This window comes from Camponotus vicinus, unplaced genomic scaffold (genome assembly GCF_025532165.1).
Source record: "Camponotus vicinus isolate PSW18456_S1 unplaced genomic scaffold, iyCamVici1.0 SCAF_7, whole genome shotgun sequence".
NCBI lineage: Eukaryota > Metazoa > Arthropoda > Insecta > Hymenoptera > Formicidae > Camponotus > Camponotus vicinus.
Window position 1 is genome coordinate 6,742,321 of NW_028141979.1, and position 19,600 is coordinate 6,761,920.

The 19,600-nt window shown below is 31.0% G+C and overlaps 2 protein-coding genes across 7 annotated transcripts in view; both read right to left on the bottom strand.

Moving 5' to 3' along the window:
• Window positions 1-30: 30 nt before the first annotated feature.
• On the bottom strand, window positions 31-18,209 carry LOC145975144 (multicopper oxidase 3). Of its 6 annotated transcripts, none has more exons than XM_083105387.1 (11): window positions 11,502-11,911; window positions 10,765-10,915; window positions 9,720-9,908; window positions 8,992-9,091; window positions 6,660-6,780; window positions 5,194-5,404; window positions 4,430-4,825; window positions 3,625-3,981; window positions 2,574-2,861; window positions 1,137-1,352; window positions 31-333 (listed from the first exon to the last, which is right to left on the bottom strand). In XM_083105387.1, the coding sequence occupies exons 3-11, from the start codon at window positions 9,847-9,849 to the stop codon at window positions 182-184; spliced, it is 1,971 nt and encodes a 656-aa protein (XP_082961513.1). In that variant the 5' UTR covers window positions 9,850-9,908; window positions 10,765-10,915; window positions 11,502-11,911; the 3' UTR covers window positions 31-181. The 6 variants fall into 6 exon arrangements, with proteins under 6 accessions (XP_082961513.1, XP_082961514.1, XP_082961516.1 ...); XM_083105388.1 differs by having other exon boundaries at window positions 10,765-10,843; window positions 11,502-11,520; XM_083105390.1 differs by lacking the exons at window positions 10,765-10,915; window positions 11,502-11,911 and adding an exon at window positions 12,565-12,647.
• A 71-nt stretch (window positions 18,210-18,280) lies between these two features.
• LOC145975148 (uncharacterized) overlaps window positions 18,281-19,600 on the bottom strand; it is a 45,990-nt gene continuing 44,670 nt past the window's right edge. Inside the window, exon 3 of the mRNA XM_083105403.1 lies at window positions 18,281-18,443. Within this exon, the coding sequence (XP_082961529.1) occupies window positions 18,281-18,443 (163 nt within the window). The remainder of the gene's footprint in view (window positions 18,444-19,600) is intronic.

The window sequence follows — 19,600 nt, forward strand, 5'->3', positions numbered from 1 at the left end:
GGGATTTGAAAAAAATGCGGTGAAAGGTTTTTATTCGAAACTAACGAGAACAATTTTGATATAAATCGATATAATTCGATATATATTTATTCGTAAAAAAAACCGTTAATTTTAGCCCACGTATTTAGGCCTATCGTTATATACAATTATATACATATTCAACTTAAGCGATTACAACAGTCTATATAAGGAAATAGTCGGGTCCGACGAAGGATCCGCACTTGGGAAAGTCCTGCGGAGGAGGTATCATGTCGCTAGGTTCTCCGACTTGCAGAACAACATCCAAACCGCGAGTCCAATCAGCTGCTTGTTCATCACGCAACATCCAATAACCTGTAAAATTACGTGAAAGTAAGGGATCTCAGAGTATCATCAGTAATTTAATGCAAGAGTTGCTGTTATATAAGCATTACTTTGCGTTTCTACTAGATTAATCATCGATATTAGAATGTTTGATAAATTCCAAATCGACTTTTCTTGAAAACGTCATTATTCATTATATTTTATAAAAAATATCAATATGGAATTTCTTGAAACCTAAATCGAAATTTGAAGCAACTACGAATGAAAGTTTTACTATCTGTCGAATATTTGATTAAATTCGCGAAAAAAAATACTTTATTTTCAATCGCTAAAAATATTTTAATGGATCTTAATATTTTTTTAAAATTTTTGTCTCGTTTATTTAAGAGATAGAAAATAACGATCCGCAAGATTTGTTGTTATATAAGCGTTACTTGGCGTTTCTATCAAATTAGTCATCAATCAAGAATATTCGATAAATTCCTAATAGATTTTTCTTTTAAAATTATCGGAAAATGCTATTTTTTATGCATTATAGTTTATAAACAATATAAACGATCTTGGAAGCTGATGATTAAATCGAAATTTGAAGCAGCGACAAATGAAAGTTTTATTATTCGTCGAATATTTTATTAAATTGACGAAAAAAAAACTTTTCATTTAAAAATATTTTGATACATCTTGATACAATTTTCTCTTGTTTATTTAAATCTTTCATACAATTTATCTCTCGTTTATTTAAAGAGACGCAAATTAACGATTCATCCGGTCGAAATATAGAAACAGTCTATACGTTACGTAATCTGTAAGTTCGATGAACGAAGAAGACCTACCTGGATTGTCGGCTTTAAATCGCAACGCCACGACACCGAACTTGGGCACGATTACGGTGTCCTTAGTCGGTGGACAGTCGAGATTCCGCTCAAATAATTGCTTCCTTTTATCGAGTTTCTTTACCTCCTGCAGTGACATACTCCGATCGAATTGTCTCGCGCCCACTATGTAAAAACTGTAGCCGTGTAAGTGGTAAACCAGATCGTCCAGACCGCCTATAGCAAAGTGACAACTTATTAACTCCCGAATAAATGGAATCTTTCATATTATAAAATCAATTTATGATGTAAAATTAATAATTAAATTATTAGATATATATATAAAAAACTAATAATTAAAACTAATAATCAAATTGTTAGATATATAAAAAAATTCCATGACGAAGATAGATCTAATAGAGTCAGAAGTTGTTGTTAAATAGATCGACCAAAATATAACTCGATAAGAAATATAATAATCAATGAATATTTCTATATTTGCAAAGTTTATAAAGGAGACTGACTATTTCTCGCGTTATTATCAGAAATGTTGTAAAAGTTTTTTTTTAGCTAATGCACAGATACTGAGAAAAAATCGCCGCGTCAGATAATAAAAAGAGATAATGCATCAAACATTGCTTTTTTTTTAATAATATACGCTTCGCTGGAAATGATTTATGAAGATGGAACACTGTAAAATCAATTCTATTGCCGGCTTTCCCGATAAATATGAAATATGAATCAAGGACATCAAGATACTATGGTCGAGCTTACTCTCCATTATACGTTAATGTTTCCTTTTATCTCATTCACGCTATTCCGCTTATTGTGAGATTATCCCAAGTACGTATGGCATTAATTAATAGTTATACTATTAATTATTAATTGATATAATGAGCGTCTTCATACAATCTTGCGCAAAAGATTGTATTTTTTTATTCAAATAACGTATTCTTGTTTTGTATTAATATCTCATATAACACAGATATTGAAATTAAGATATTAATTATATTTTTTTGCCACTATAAAATTCATTTTTAATCCTAAAAGTATCTTTGTTACATTAATCATTTTGCGTATGTGTATGAAAACTCGTTTAATGAAATTCTACTTCACATATTAATTTTTTACAATATTTTTAAATTTCCACAATGGCGCAACATTGTTTCAGCCATATCATTCTACGCCATATATAACGAAAAAAAATATAACATATTGATAAATATCATATTTCCTCATAAAATATCACGCGAAAAGCATTGAATATGGATAAAAGACCTTTTTCCATTATTTTTCAAATTTTATACAGGAAGATAATTGGAGATTTCGAGCGAAGACAAGAGAAAAAAAGAAGAATGTACATCTATAAAGAATCCGAATAAACGAGACCGGGACACGAGACACTCGTGTCACATTGCGCGAGTCGTGTTTTGATCACCCTGGAACGAAGTTAATTACCCTGATCCAGAAGAATAATCTCGACGGTCGCCCCGAGCGATACGTGGCGCACGTGGACGCACTCGCACATGTCACCCGCGACGCCGCCGGCGCCGTCAGCGACCGGACGGCACCGTCGTCGCGACACCGTGTCATTATTCTCGTGAGCGTCATCGGCGTCGTCGTCGTTGTGGTTGGAGCACATCATATCCGGCGACACATCGCCACCCTGGGTCAATAGCGGCGACGACGGATACGTGAAAGTGGCGTTGTTCACGTTTAACATTCGCGTTTCCGTCCCGCTGTTACCTAAGAGAACGAAGAAGAAACATGGTCTCCATGGTATGATTAGATTTAATCGGGTTTAATCGAGCGCGCTCCTGATTCTCCTCTTGATTCGAAATTAATTACGCGATTCTCTCTTGATACGATTTTAATTGCGCATCATTTTTTAGTTCTTTGCGCCGGATGATGAGCGTCCGGAGATTTCTTCTTTTTAAAAATCAGGGGAAGTTGAAGCTGCTATTGATACCTTATTAGCGATCAAATATTTTTAAACAAGTGTGGAGCCGATTTTTCCACAACGAAATCTTTTTATTTTCATATACTTGGAATTTGAAGCCTCAAATAAAATTTTATTTTGAGCAAATTGAATTTGAGAAAATAAAAATGTTTATATTTATATTCATTTTTCAAATTCTACTCTCAAGTATTTTATAATAATTTTGTTATTACTCATCTAAGCGTTCAAAGATCAGCCAGAAATAAATTCCTAATCCATCAAAAAGTTAACAATTGAAGAGAAAAGATTTATGAGAGAAATAATAGTGGTGAAAGCGTAGCTTCTTGACCCGAATACATCGCATTATTGCATTATGTACGCGAAACATAATCGGTAACAAAATTTTAATAACCCGGAACGTTTGCGCGGTGAATAAAGAAGTGATGAAACACGCGCTAGGGAATTTTTAATCGGGCGATTACGTCTGTTCGCGTTGTTTTAATTGATGCGATTGCGATTTAATTTGATTTTCACTTCTCATCTGTTGCATCATTTTTTCTCGATACGCACCTATCAGTTCCGTCGCTTGCATCTTGTAATTAATTGGCAGATACATTGTCACGTCCATTTTGGGCATGGCCAGGGCTCGTGGAATTTTACGCATATTCTGCATATCCATGACACACAGGCTCTCTTGTCCGCCGCATTTCTCGGTAGGATTCGTCGTCGCGGCCAACTGGTTCGTCCCTATCTCGTCGATATCCTGCTGATCGATAGTTTCCGCCGCCGGAATTTCCGAACTGCCTTTATAGTTGAGGATGGCCGCGCCGTTTATCGTGCTCGTTCCGCATTCTTTCGTCGTATGCACGTTCATCCAATAGGAAGCGACGTGTTTGCTCGCTTTGAGAACAAAATCTGCCCTTTCACCTTTAACGAATATCAAAGATCGTTCATTATTCTCGGCGCGGCTCGTTGAAAATTGCGAGAAATCGCACGAAATCCCGCTTTCCGCGAATAAAACTGAATTATAACCATATCCAATTTTGTTTGGAATTCTTTTAAACTTCTTACAAAAACTCGATAAAGAATTGCAAGACGCATTACTTGAGATCTGGTACTCAAAAATAGAAACGGAAAATGAAGGAGAAAAGAGCTAGAAAGATAAATTTACAGAATTACAATCTTTGCGAGCAGCGATAAAATATTTTCACTTTTTAATCGTTTCCAAAATTTAAAATTCTAAACAAGTTCAAAATTTTTCAATTGAACGCGTCTGATTTTCCGGAGATACCAGAGAATTCCCGTTGATATAACATCCACAGTTATCGTCAATTACTACGTAGAAGTTCCGGGAAGGAATTAACGGGACTCAGACCTTTTGCCAGGGTAAGCGAAGTAACCTGCCGTGGCTTGATAGGATGCCCATCAAGTGCAATCAAGAGAAGCGTGTGACCGTCGATGAAGAGCGTCACTGGACAGGCACCGGCGCCTCCGGCATTAGCGACACGGAATCTATGACGTCGCCCCGGAATAACCGTGAATGTGTTTAGGGGAACCGTGGGTCCGCTAGGCTGACGACCTCTCCCATTGATCAGAAGAATCGCCGGTTTCACGTGACCCTGGTTAAACGATACTTCCGGCGAGTGTTGCCAGTGGGTCACCAGAACCACATGATTAGGGTCGTCGATGTCATAAAGGGCGCGATGCGGCTCTCGAAGGTCCGCCTGCTTCACGATCAATGCTCCGAAAATGCCGTTGGTGACATCAGCGCCTTTTGTTTTTTGTTTTTTTCGAAAAACGAATGGCTCAATTTATATGTGTCGATTAGAGTAATAATAATTATTAAATAATGCCAAGAGATGTACATATAATAATATTGAGTCATTAAATCCATCATATATGACTAAATTTAATTTATAAAACAAGCCCAACTTATAAAATATATATTCAAAATAAACACATTTTTCAAAATTAAAAAATTTTTAAATTAAAATTTTTAAATTAAAAAACTTTTGATTTTAAACTTGATAAACAAATTTAAGCATTAACGAGTTAATAGATGTGATAGAAAATATTCGTGAGCATAAACTTAAATATTTTTCCAATCTACTATGCATGAAATAAGTGACAATTATCCACCTGCATGTGCATGCCAGAGATGTGTGCCGGGCATGGAGGCACGAAATTTGTATTGGAAAGTGGTGTAACTTGGTATTGGGCACTGCGTGATCAGCGGCGCGCCATCCATGTAAGGCATTTCCATTTGTGTCTGTCCACGCCAATGTATCGCCACTGCCTTACCCGGAAGATGATTAATGACGTCTATTACTAGGATGTCATTTTCACAAACCTGTAAAAGCATAAGCCTGTCTGGAAGTTGCTAATTAGTCACACATTATCGCGGTAAAGCTTTAGAAATATTTACCAAGACATTAGATTGTACATGCTACTAAAACAATTGTAACCAGTGTGTCAACTTTACTGTCAAAATAATGTATTTTATAAATATTTTTAATATTGTTTTTTTCTTAAAAAAATAATTTTTATTTAATTATATTTTATAATTCTATAATTTTTTATAATGCTATAAAAGAAAAGGATTTTAAACAATTAGAATTTGATATGGAAATCATACGTATAATACTCGAGTCTACAAAATATGGATTTAGAATTTAGCTTTAATCAACATTTCTAAAGCTTCGCAACGTTTACCAGAAAGATCAATTAGAGGCCCAGTAAAACTCGCTTCACTTCAAAGTGTTCACTTAGTTAACCGAGACACGTGCGCGAGATTATTTCCACGTGTTCAAGCAACACAATTAATTATCAAAACTGTATATTGTATACGCGTTTCAATCACTACGCGAGTTAATTTTAACACAAGATAGAAGTTTAATTTTCGTTGCAATTGAAGATTGCAAATGAAGGTATCGGCAAAGCCACGTGTCTAAAATCCCGCATATTCAGATATACCAGCTTAATGAAATCTTTCTATAAAATTATTAGCGATAATATTGGTAAAATATGTAATAATAAATATAAATTAAGCAATGATAAATATAATAAAGCGACATTGGGATAATAAAATTGATTGTACATTATCAATTAATAATTTAAAAATGTCTTGAATTTTATGGGTAAAATCCAAAATATTTGACGTCATATTAAACTAAATAATCCATTTTTTATTTTACGCAATAGCAGAATTATAAAAAAAATTAATAATACTGTTTTAAAAAATATATATAACTTTATATTAAATATATCAAATCATCACATATATTATTACATACATATATGTAAATCATATATTATTAAATAATATATTATAATAATATATTTTATGATATTAATTAGTATTATATTAACGTTTTAGGAAAAGAGATCATTTTTCACGCGTTAGAAAATCACCTGAAGCGAATATGTTAATATATGTATATTATCAAGTTTTATAAGTCAATGTAACATTATAATGTAAACTCTAATTAAAAAAGAATATAGAAAGAGGCGATTTCGAAAGACGCTTGCGGTGAACTTTTCCGTGTCCGAAGCAATAAGTATAACGCACTCGAGCTATTGATCGATGGTGTATATCGAGGTCATACCTGAATACTGGGTCCTGGCATTTGACGATTGGCGGTAAGGATGCCCCGTCTCTGTCCGTCCGCGGAAACACAATACTTGGCTAAGCAAGCGGTCTGATTCAACGGACAATCCCCGCATGATCTGTAAAGAACTTGCGTAAAAAAATCGCTTTCGATTTCTAGCATTATAATGTGTATTTATACAAAGCTGAACATATCTCTTTGTTGTATCTCTCATCGAAAGTAAAAACGCAGATCTGTGAAATAATATTTTTTATCGCAGTTTTCCGTATAAAACTCGCATACAATTTCGTACTTATATGTTTTTATAGATCTATTGATTTTTTATATATATAAACGAAGAAACTAAGTATAATTTGAAAAGAAAATCGTACAACCTTCTCTCTGTTATAAATAAGACATCTATACACAATAAAAAATTGTGCGTCCATATGTTAAAATTTTCTTGTGTTACCACGTTTTGATTAGTACTTTAATGTAAAATTAACATACAACTTATATGTTATTATTTTTATAACGTTTATAACGTTTTCATGTGTTATATTTATGCCAACTTCATAACTTAACACTTTGTATATGTCTCTTAGAAATGGAATATTATTTTGAGTACTTTTAACATAATCATTTTAAACAATCAACATGTCTCAAAGTCAATTTAACATTCTAAGAAAAGTTAAAGCAAATCTTCAAATAACCTTGAACTTTGACATACAAAATAATCAAATTTACTAAAATCAAATGTTTCTATTATAAATAATTTAAGTTAAAACTATTATATGTTAATGTCCTACAACAATTCTTACGAGTTATTGTAACTATTTTTTCATGTAATTTTTAATTAATTTGTGTTATTTTTACATTACACTTAAAGTCACAATAACAAAAATAAATGTAAAGTATCGTGTCAATTATTTAACATTTTTAGTTTGTCAATAAGTAACATACGATGAATGAGTCATTTTAATTTAAAATTTAGAATGGACTTTCTGGGACATGTGAAAAATGTAAAAATTAACATTTTATTTTTTACTGTGTACATGTCACTGAATTGCATGAACGATTTGAGAATGTATAAGTATCGCGTATTACGTAAAAGAGAGAGAACAAATACTATATTATTAAAGACAGGTTTGTAGCCATTTTGCGTACGGTTTCATTAAAGTTCAGCAAAAAATTGAGATTCGGTCTTTTCCAGTCTCTCGGCTTACAATTAACTATACAGTATTATTACTCGGCGATGAGTCTTGTTTTGCTCGTTGATTTCGACAACTCGGTGTGCGGTTGATCGTGAGAGTTTTCCGCCTTACACCGATTAAGAATTGCATAAGCTATTACATCAACGGGTCCGTGCGTTATGCCCGTTGCATAGTTAAACATAATGCAACGGTATAATGACGTTGCACACGATGTTGCAATCGCAAAAACGAACTGTTTATAATGCAGTAATTTCGCGAAATGCGTGTAACGAGAATGTGTAGTGTCCTTCGCGTGAGACGGTTACGATCCTATGCGGCTCTTTATTACATGAGAAAACTTTCCCTTCAGAACTGGCCTCTTTTTGTTCTCTCGGACGCGAGCGACATTATAAAGAGGAAATTCGAAATTAATATTTCATTACAGAAGCATTGGAAAGCAAATAATACATTTTAGTTGATATAATTAATATTTAGTTTAGTGTTGATATAATTTTAATAATATGATATAAATTTAGTTGATATAATTTTAATTAATATAACATAAAGCTTTTTATAACCTTGATCTATTATGGCGAAGATCTAATTACGAATAACTATTTTATAAAATATAAATAGAACATTGTGTAATACATCATTTGCAACATTCAACTTCGACGTAATCTAGATTCTTATTTAATATTTAACCTTCTTACCTGATTTACTGTAAAGAATTGCTTTCTCTATTTATTATGTGCTAGATTAGGTGAAACTGGTTAAAATCTGATATTAGCTGATCGAAGTACTAATAAATTAAATATTTGATTTCTTCAAATAAAAGTTTTTGAAAAATTGTCGAAAACAATAATGGATATTATATGAAATGCCTATTAAAGGAATACAAGTAGAAAAAAATATTTGACGCAATAATCCAAAAATCTAGATATTTGTCGATTTTTTATCGAAACGTCGATGATTTAATGCAAAACGTAATAATCAGCTGATTTGAAAGTCTGCATGCAGATGAGACGGGTCATGCGATTTAACCTCTTTTCTGACGTTTGTATTTATAATAAAGTTTTTCTTTCATTACGCGTTTGGATTAAATTCTTGCAAAATGTATGTAACCGATAAAAAATATAATTGAATGATTGACTTACTTGCTGAGCGATTGGAAGACTTCTAGCCTGAGTTTCACCCGGCAGATCATAGGCCAATCCAAGTGGTGACATGGCCGATCGCAGGAGAGGAATGTTTGTTCTGGAAGAGAACAGAAAGATTGAGGAAGAGGAAAACCATCTTGACGAAAGCAGTTTTCCTCTTCGTCCAGCAAGAAAAAATTCGAGTGGACAAGCGGCAAAGATGAAAGTTACAAACCACATAGAAAGTACTATTTAATAAAGGAAAACTAATGATGCGCGCGCATACATGTAATGGCACATGCTGCAGTGGATTAGAAAGAAGCACATTATTATTTCATTACCTAACATTTATTTTCATTATAAGTCATTATTAAATTAATTCCGATCGGATAAATTGTTATAACTCGATGCCTAATGCATTTCTTTGCATTCGAGTATACAATTTACGTCATTAATATATCTTAAAACATGTGCTGTGTTTAAAACTCGCTTCATGTGTAAAAATATATACATTTATGAGATAAGATTTTACTTATAATTTCTCTTAATTATATATAATATCGAAAACATTTAAGAAAACTATAACTAACTGTAAGTAACTTTCTGTCACAAATTATAAATTTCACTTTAGATGAATATTCAAGAGAAATTGAAAGTTGCATTAAATTTACAAGACTTATGCATGGCAAGATTGTATATGTTAATGTATTCTAATTTTGATAAATTAAATAATTATTTCAACTTACTAGGCCTGTAATTGTTAATATGTAAAAATGTCGCCGCAGCTGCGATCATAGTTATGACCACGAGACATCGTAAAACATACGTGATCGGAGTGACCACGAGCGGAGGATGAGCGGACTTTGAAGAATGCATCGCCTACCAACGTTGTTATTCAACAATAACAGGCGGTGACGATATTCATTTCTCGTGAGCTTTAAAAATTGACGGATTTTGGATGAAATATTTATGCGAGTATTAATCTTTAGAAAAAAAGGATGTGTGTATTGTTGAAACACGAAGACTAGTGCGCTAACAATTATTAAGTAGCACGATGTATATACATGACTATGCAGTAATGACTTGCCAAGAAAGCTATATCACAGATTTCTATCAATAAATAAGAGAAAATTTTTTGATATTGAATTGATGGCTCCTTACTTCGAGTGTTGATGTCAAGGATAATAAAATGCAAAAGTTAACGCGGAGAAAGTTTAGTGAAGAATAAAAGAGAAGCCGCCTATATTATACAAGTGAAATTTAAAGTTGAATTGTTGTTTAGTTATCCTTTTGACTTAAGTCCTTTCGAGTCTTTCTAGTTTCTTTCTAGTTTTAGTCTTAAAAAGATGTCCATCAATCAATTTTCGCGAGACAGATGGATGAATTATGAACCTTAAATTCCAAGTTTAAATTAAAGATATAATGATTAATCACAGTAATAACGAGGCTATCTATCATTCATTAACTGTCATTAACTGTATATTTAGAATATATTTATATGTGTGATTTATACGTGTTTATATGTGATAGCTATGAATGTTAATTTATTAAAAAAAGATTATATAACAGAATTATATAATCAACAAACATAGTAAGTAACAATTCTTGAAATATACGTATTAAAGAAAAATATATATTATATTTTAAATAAAAATAAAATGGAGATAGAGAGACGAGAATCAAAATAAAATCGTAAGATCGAGTACAATATTTGCCGAATTGTTATTTCCGTTCTCTATTATGCGATCATTATCAGGTAAAAGCTATTTTATATATTACGTAGAAACTTACATAATGTTCACATAACGCATCTACAAACTGTAAGCCAGTTATATGTATGATACATATTACATGTTTATCTCCGAAAGTTCTAATTAAAAATGAAAGTAAATTACTGTTCACATTGTAGTTATTTCACCACAGAGATCTTTCTTTTTATAGTCTAAAAAACGGATTGTATAAATAGATAAAAAACATTTTTTCTTAATTAAGTTGTTATCAAATTTTTTCTTTACGGAAACAATCCTGACATAAATTAATCGATCAACTCAATTCCTTGTAATTCAATATTGTAGCATTCGCAATTTTTGAGTTATTTTTTAAATAAAGTTCATATTATCAATGTTGAAAATGTTGAAAAATTTATTTTGCTCTTGAAGATTTTTCAAACTAAAATTAGTTTTATATATTTTTTATTTAGACTGTATCATTATGTTGCAATCATGCTACATCTCGTTTCATTTATTTCTACACGTATTATATAATCTTCACATATATTAAATTATATGTAAAGTTATATTTATATTATCTAATAATTCATATTGATATCCCAGAGAGATAATCACTACGTTGAACAAGTATCTTTCACAAAAGCATTCTTGAATTCGACAGATATAAATAATATAAATAAATGAGGATATAAATAACGAGAAGAGGAAGGATATTCTCCCTTAGTAATAATCATGCACAAAATTAACATGAAAAAGAAACACGTAGAGACAAATATAGGTATCTTTATGTCACTGCACCACTGCGGACATTTACGTGGAGCCGATATAACAAAACACTACGGACACGATCACACTCCCCGTCGACGACTGATGAGAATATCGAGCCCGAAATTCGTTGCTAGAACGGCGTTTCTCTCCCGCTCTCTTTTCCTGCTAAGGCATTCCTTGTTGCCAAAGATCGAAACTATTGCTAGCAAAAAATCGTTTGAAGCTTGTTTATTCGCGAAACTTATCTCAACTCTCAACTCAACTTCAGAGAACTGGATTTCTTTGATTAGAAAAAAAGACGGTCGAGTCGCAAGAAAAATTGTAGTAAACATATTTACGATATTTTACTTTATGAGCATTCACCACACAAACGTTTAAGGTCGTCTGAATTATGGCGTAACTTTCATTACACTAGGCTGTATAATTTTTTATGCTTGAGCTCTGAATCAATCTGAGGTTTTATTCGATTGCATCAACAATTGAAGATGATTTTACCGGATAAGAATAGATAAATTATATTATATAAAAAAAATTATATTATATATGCAGATAAATTAATTAGATCTGATCCGAAGATATATCTAAAATCAATTATTGATTAATAAATTTTTCTTTTTTCAAACTTTAATTTTTTTATGTATTTATATAAATGTTTTAATAACTGCTATTATACATTCACACCATAAAGATTCTATATTAATAACTTTTTTAATATTGATAACTTTTGCGAGCACAAAGAGAATGCGTTAATAACGCTACTCGACTTGTCTTTTTACTAGCGAAATATATTCGCGATGTTATTCCTCTCGAAGATTTTTCTTCTATCCGCGAAAATGATAAATTGGCTGCCTCATCTGCACACAACTATGCGTATCGACTTTCGATTGGACGTGGTAGTTTAACCTAACGATCAAAATACTCAAGTGGAAATTATCGAAGAGCGCCAACATCCAGAAGTCCATTTCTCAACAGCTGACGAAAAATTGAGTAAGATCAAATGGATCTAATGGATGACTGAGACCGTCACCACCTAAAGGCAGGTATGGATGATTATGATCGTGATAAAACGGCCAGATACAATAAATCACCGCACCACTGACAGTCGGCACGTCTAGACTAATGACCGCGACGTTGTCGTGGGTACCGTTACGCACCTAAAAGACAACTGACGAAAAATTCTAATTTCATTATTACTCGGTCGGACAAACGTGTACCTTCCCTCTCCCGGGTGCCCCCGAACAAAATCATCTATATGCGATCGGTTTTTTTAATTTTTCTACACGCATCCCAGCAATCGCCTCGAGTTTCGCGCACGCGAGTCTGAAATATGTGCCAGAAATGAGTTGCGAGTGAAAGTTCGCCTGTGGGCCCGACTCGAAGGCCCCTACCTACTATCATTCGCAGTGCGACTGGGGACCCGTGTTCCATCTCTCTCAAAAGCCGACTGTGTATACTTTCATCTCGCGACCTTTTTCCTTCTTCCCATGCTCCTTGGTCCAGCCAGAGTAGAGATTTCGCTTTCGCTGATGCTTACCGGATAAACTCTTACTCACATGGGCGGATAGAAACGATAATCATCGTGCCGCGATCTCCTCTGTGGAAAGCAAGTGACGTTTTGCTTGTCGAGAATACGCTCAAGCTCATGATTTACGATCATTTTCATTCACGTTGTAACATACCTTGTATATGCTCGAGTAGAACTTTCTAAAAAAAAAAGAATAATAAGACTTTTGACTAGTATCTAGAAGGTGCACATGCAGAAACTGGTTCGAAGCGATCTCAATCAATTCAAAAGAATTCCATTTTTTTAGCTGCAGCAAGAAACATGTTGTGAGACTCGTATTATTTAGGCAAAAATTATATCCATATAGATAGAAATCTAAACTATTTAATGTATACGTATAACGCATGTGAAACATGTAGCAGCATATTAATAATGTCTTTCTCTCAAGATATTTATGTCATTTTAAGATATTTAATAAACATTAAAAATTTCTAGTTGCAGTAAAAAAGAGTAAGAGTTAATCACTAAATTAAGTGACTTTCTTATAAATCATTTGAGATATTCAATTTAATTTCTTTAAATTTCTCTACGTAATGTCTACGAAGAATTTAAGAATTTATTTATAAATTCGCCTATATTATAGTGATTGATGTATAGTTAAGTTAAGATTAAAATTAAAATTAAAATTGGATTCACTAGAAAGAATGTAAAAAATTAAATACATAAATACAATACAATTTAGTGAAATTAAGCACACATTCATGAAATGACGTGACTTTGCATTTCTATCAAAACAAGTTGCAGTATAAAATAATGAAGGAAACGATTGCTCAGAAATAATATCAGTTCCAGCCTTTTCTTTACATCTTAGAAGCATGTCGCGAGTAATGGATAAATGAAAAAATGACCGCGATATGTATCATCACGTTTCAACATCTTTTTTCTCGCGGATGTAATTCATCTCAAATTATAAGGAGTATAATTTGTTTCCTTGCGAAGTGACATAAATAAGTCACAATAATGAGTATTATATAAAATAACTGTAGCAATTTAGCCAAAGATAAAACACGAAAAAATATAAATTTCTCCTATGTGTCACGCATTGGGTGATGCACGCGATACATTCGATAATAAAATTGCATTATTTAGATCCGTAACGACATTTATGTTACCTAATCCATATTCAGTGCGACAGCCATTATATCGCGACGCGTTAAGTAGGTAATGACTTCCTAACTTCGTAAGTAACAACCGCATTGTCTCACTCGCACTGTCATAAATAACGATTTCAAATGTGTCTTATACGTAATATTTGGCACTTCGTTGTGTTGATCAGCTTTTAGTTACAAAATTGTGTATTAAGGAAAAATAATACAATTTTATCTAATTTAAGACCCATCTCATCATAATCAAATTATGGAATAATGTGATGTACAAAGTAATATTTAATCATGAATTTACTAAAGGATGAAGCGAATGAAGCAAAACCCATCTTGGAAAGTGAAAGACGTATCTCTAGTTTACCTATAGCCTGTTCCATTACTCATACAAGTTGCATCGTTTTATTTTCACTCGATAATGCATTTTTCTCTATCGACAATAACTGTAAGTAGCACTCGAGCGGAAATCTCTCATGTATAGAAGTGTTTTGCTGGATATCGCATCCTGCGTTTAAGTTTTAATGATTTCTATGAGTAATCAGGCAATCAAGAGAGTCCCGTTTCACTTTAGAATGTTGGAAAGAAGATTAATAAGTGTGCATGTGTGCACGTGTAAAAAATATATAGATCAATTATAAAAAGAAATGCTCGATTTAAGCGGATTCTCTCCATTTTCTCAATATAAAAGATTCCTGATTTCATTGATGCAAACTGAAAGCGCCAAAAACATATCTGCTTTCATTATAAAACACTATTTCCTTATAAATTAATGCTGTTTTTATACTTCCAGCGATATCATATTTATATCTTTCTATTTTTTTTATTTCCTACATATGTGTTAAATGGCTGTATACTTTCTATAGCTTTGGGCCATTTAACAGAAGAGAATTTTCGAAATTAATTGACATTTTGAAATTTATTTTATTCCGATAGTTAAGACCTTAGCCCTTTTCTTACTCTCTACATACATTGCGAGTAAAACGGTACATTTACCGTTAATAATTGACGCTTTCACTTATTTACTTCGGCGGAACGCATCTTCTCTTATGTGCATTTCTCAGATAAGTATCCGCAAAATTCAGATAAGCATCGCATGCATGATTTGCACATGTTCACACATTTATCACATTTTTTTAAAAAGTATCTGAATCACGGAAATAGATTCGCGTGCGGAAATAGGATCGCATTTACACATTATTGCTGCATTTATACATAATTGCTGCTACTTTAACTTATAATTAGTTCATAAATATATAATTTCATATATATATATATATATATATATATATATATATATATATGTATGAAATTATTTTTGAAACATCTAATACTGTTATTTTTTAACTTTTAATTTATAATCATAAAAAGAATACAATTTTTGCAATCAGAAATTATTATTTAAAAATTATATTATTATTTAAAAATTTGCATTTTTTCAGAAAACGCTAAATTCTTTGCTCGCACGTAAAATCTGGTCTCAAAAGTTCACATTTTTTACTTAGGAAATAAAATGATATTAGAGGCCGGTTAATATATAACTATTAGAGACCTATTAATATATATAACTATTTAATAGTTTGTAAGTTGCAACTAAAACCGCTGTAGAAAACACTTTACTGAAATTTACTATCAAAAAAGTGACGGGCAGTCAAAAAGATAAATAAATCTCTGCGTCTAGGATGTGACAAGTATTCTTTTGGAGCATAAAAGGAGAGAAAGTAACAGGCAACTTTAAAACTAGCAACGAAAAAAAGACATTTATATTCATACAGGCTAATGTTACATTCAAATTGTTTATGAAAACTTTGATCATCTTTTTAAAGCGGAAACAACGGTTTTCGTCGAAAAACGAAATTGTATGTGTTATTGCAATGCCACATACTTTCACATTGGACTTTCGATTTTCGTGGTATATTTTGATGATATTCATAATACGACGTGTGTCTTGCTTATCTTTCCTCTTATAATTAATCAAAGAGAAAGTTCGAATGTATAGTTTGTATAAACTTATTACATTATTCATTAAGATTGTAAAAATAAATAAAGTTTACAAAAAATTATTTATAATTATTTATAAATAAAATAATATTTCTTTTTTAATTCTTGCAAATTTGCAAAAAAAAGATAAAATACTATATATATATATATATATATATATATATATATATATATATATATTTATTTATTTATTTATTTATTTATTTATTTATTTATTTATATATTTATATAATTCAGTTTAATTTTAATTTATCGATTGCGTGTCATCTCTATCATATTTATATTTATATGATAATCAGAATAAAAATTTACAAAAAATTTATATTATATGATAAAGATTCGAAAAAGAGGCTTTTGCTCTTCTGTTTTTCCATCAGCTATTGACATTTGTAGCTTGAAAGAATGGCAATTAATTTAGCATAACACGTTCGAAGAAACAATATATCTCGTATATATTATATCTAATAACTAATAATTGCGGTCAGCATCGTTAGCAACGAGATTAGTTGTTATTAAAAGAAATATACACATAACTGTAAATTTTGAGGGCATTCACCTTTCATGTGGAGATTCGATCTGTGCCTATCCTCGCATGAGTACTTGCTATATCATATATTACATATCAAATGAATTTTCTTAAGAAAATAATTTGATGGAAATTTTATAATTAATTTTGTATTGACGAAAATTACAATCCGCTTTTACGTTATTTTTGAAAAAGAAAAATTATATATTATGATTCTAGTAAAAATATGCTGTACTACTATTATAATCATTTAAGAAACAATATAATTGTGATATCAATACGAGTTATCGATGTACTACTGCGATGTACAAACAATCTTTGCGAATATTTTAAAATAGTGATCTTTAATTTAAGTCACTTTATAAAGCCCGTAGTCACGATTAGATATATTCATCTGCTCTAATTTTCCCTCTGCTTATATACATATGCAAATCTTGATGAATCGATAAGAAGAAAAAGTTTATAAATTTTCTTCAATTATTATATTTTCTTGTTTATTTTGAATTGTAAATTAGATTTATAAAGATTTTTTATTAAAGATTTTAAATATAACACGTTAGCTATGAATATATAATGTAGTAAGTAGTACTATGTATGTATAATGTAGATCGAATTTAAAAAATGATATGAATTTATGATATTATTTATGATATGAATATAATTTATTGATGTAAAAAAAAGTGGATTATTGGTGACTCCCGAGGGGTCTCGTATTTAATTATTGTGATATAATATATATAATTATTGATGTATACAATTATACTTTCTATGAAAATGCATCATATAAATAAAAATTTTTGAACAAACACACTTTTTTTAATATTATTTTTTAATTTATTTAAAGAAAATTTACACATATCATTTGTTTATACTTGAAATCAAAATGTTTGCTTTAAAAAATTTATAAGCAAACAAGTAGAATAAATAATAAATGTGAAGGAAAGATAGTCTTTTATAAACAAATATATATAAACGATAATTTCATGATCTTGAAAAGAAATAAAGATAAGTATGAGACACAATATACTAATTTTAATCAATGACATATATTCGATAAAAACTATCCATGCATAATAAGAGAGTATACTAATTTTAATCAATGTCATTGATTAAAATTAGTATACTCCCTCATTATGCATGGATAGTTTTTATCGAAAATTATCTTGTCTGACAAATTTTTTCTTAATCTATCTAAAAGGCAGTCACGCCAATCATAACTGCGTAAACTTACGAACTGATCTAAGACTTTAATAAACGAAACGAATGATTATCAATCATTCCTGATCAAGAGATAGAAATGTTTTGCCTTCTACTATTTTCAAGCTCGCTTATTTCATTTCTGCTGCTATAACAAGAATACTCTACTTGACTCACCAGGTATGGGCGTGAAGTAGATGATGGTCGTGACCACGGAACCGAGCCCGATGAAGATCCCGAATCTGTAGAGCATGGTCCTCGAGAGACAATCGGTGCCGAGAAATCCGCGAGAACGTGAAGGAGCAAACGAGTGTCGGACCGGCCGGTATCGTGGCCGCGGACGCACTAGCACCGCTCAAGCAAGTTCATTGCCAAGGAGAGAGAGTTGATTCCCGATTAAAAGAAAGATCCTGCAAGTGAAGCACTAACATGCTTCTACTGTATCACATACGTCTGCAAGTCCTCTAATCACGAAGGCATCTACATCATCATGCACGGATGGATGTCGCGGTATCTGCCAATCTGCGAGAAGATGGTGACCCTTGATGACCTCCTTGTAATGATATTCTCTTCTCTCCAACGGTACCCTTTTGAAAGGAAAGCGAAATAAGACACTAGTTAAAATTCAATTGCACACATACATAATTAATTAATCTTTGATTTATAAATTATCTCCTTTGCGAAAATTATTTTTTTCACATGTGAAAGTTAAAACAATTATATTTTGTAACGTAACTATATTTCCCTAGCCTTTTGATATTTTCTATTATTTTTATTCTTGCATCATGCATAATGTTCACATTTGTTTAAATATTATAATCAATAAAAAATAATTTAATAACACTGATCCACAACAAGTTTTCTTCCGTCTGTATTCAATCTTATGATTAAAGAGAAAACTTATTATATTTTTAGAGCTATATTAATTATTAATTATTAACTGGTTCTTTAATAGGAATTAATTCTCGCAACGATATTGGCAGGAAGCACAAAGCACGAACAGAAGTAGATAACAAGTGCCAACTTGCTCATGAAATATAAACTGGAAATATCGATATCTTACATTAATTATTTCAAAATGAGTAGCACCTGCAATTATTAAACTATTTATTTGCTAAGATTATTACCGATATCTTGCTGTATTATTTTTATCATTTAATTATTTTATTATTGATTGCAAAATTTAAACAGATTCAAACACTACTCCATGGCTAATATAAAATTAATATAATATTAATAATATTAATATAATATTATATTATATTAATATTAATTTTATTCTTAGATAATATAATATTAATTTTATTCTTTCCTATTGGAAATATCAAAATACGCCTTTCGGATTACTAAATAATTGGAAAATTTCGAATTTTTCAAAAAAAATAGTTTTAAATCAAATAGAAGACATATCAAATTATTTTCTTCAATCTATATATAATTTTAATTTCACACACATTCACTATATTATTCAATATTAATATTCGTCATTAAAAGAGAAATAGTTTGACATAATCTTTTAAAAATATATTAATTATAAAATTTGTAAAAGTATATTTATTAAAAAAAATCTTGTTTTTAAAAAAAATTATTAGTTGTTTCATCACTATTAATTTCTTAATAATAATAAATGGTATTAATAAAATACATAATATATAAAGTTATATATGTAAATTTCTCATAACATAAATTATATAATCACACAAACATTTCAATTTTTTTTTTTCATAGATATTTTATTTATTCT

Coding starts and splice junctions, on each gene's coding strand:
- LOC145975144 (XM_083105390.1), bottom strand. CDS start 9,849: ATGCATTCTTCAAAGTCCGCTCATCCTCCGCTCGTGGTCACTCCGATC. Junction 9,092..9,719: donor TATTAACAATTACAGGCCTA/GTAAGTTGAAAT, acceptor GTTCTCTTCCAG/AACAAACATTCCTCTCCTGC. Junction 6,781..8,991: donor GTCTTCCAATCGCTCAGCAA/GTAAGTCAATCA, acceptor AGTTCTTTACAG/ATCATGCGGGGATTGTCCGT.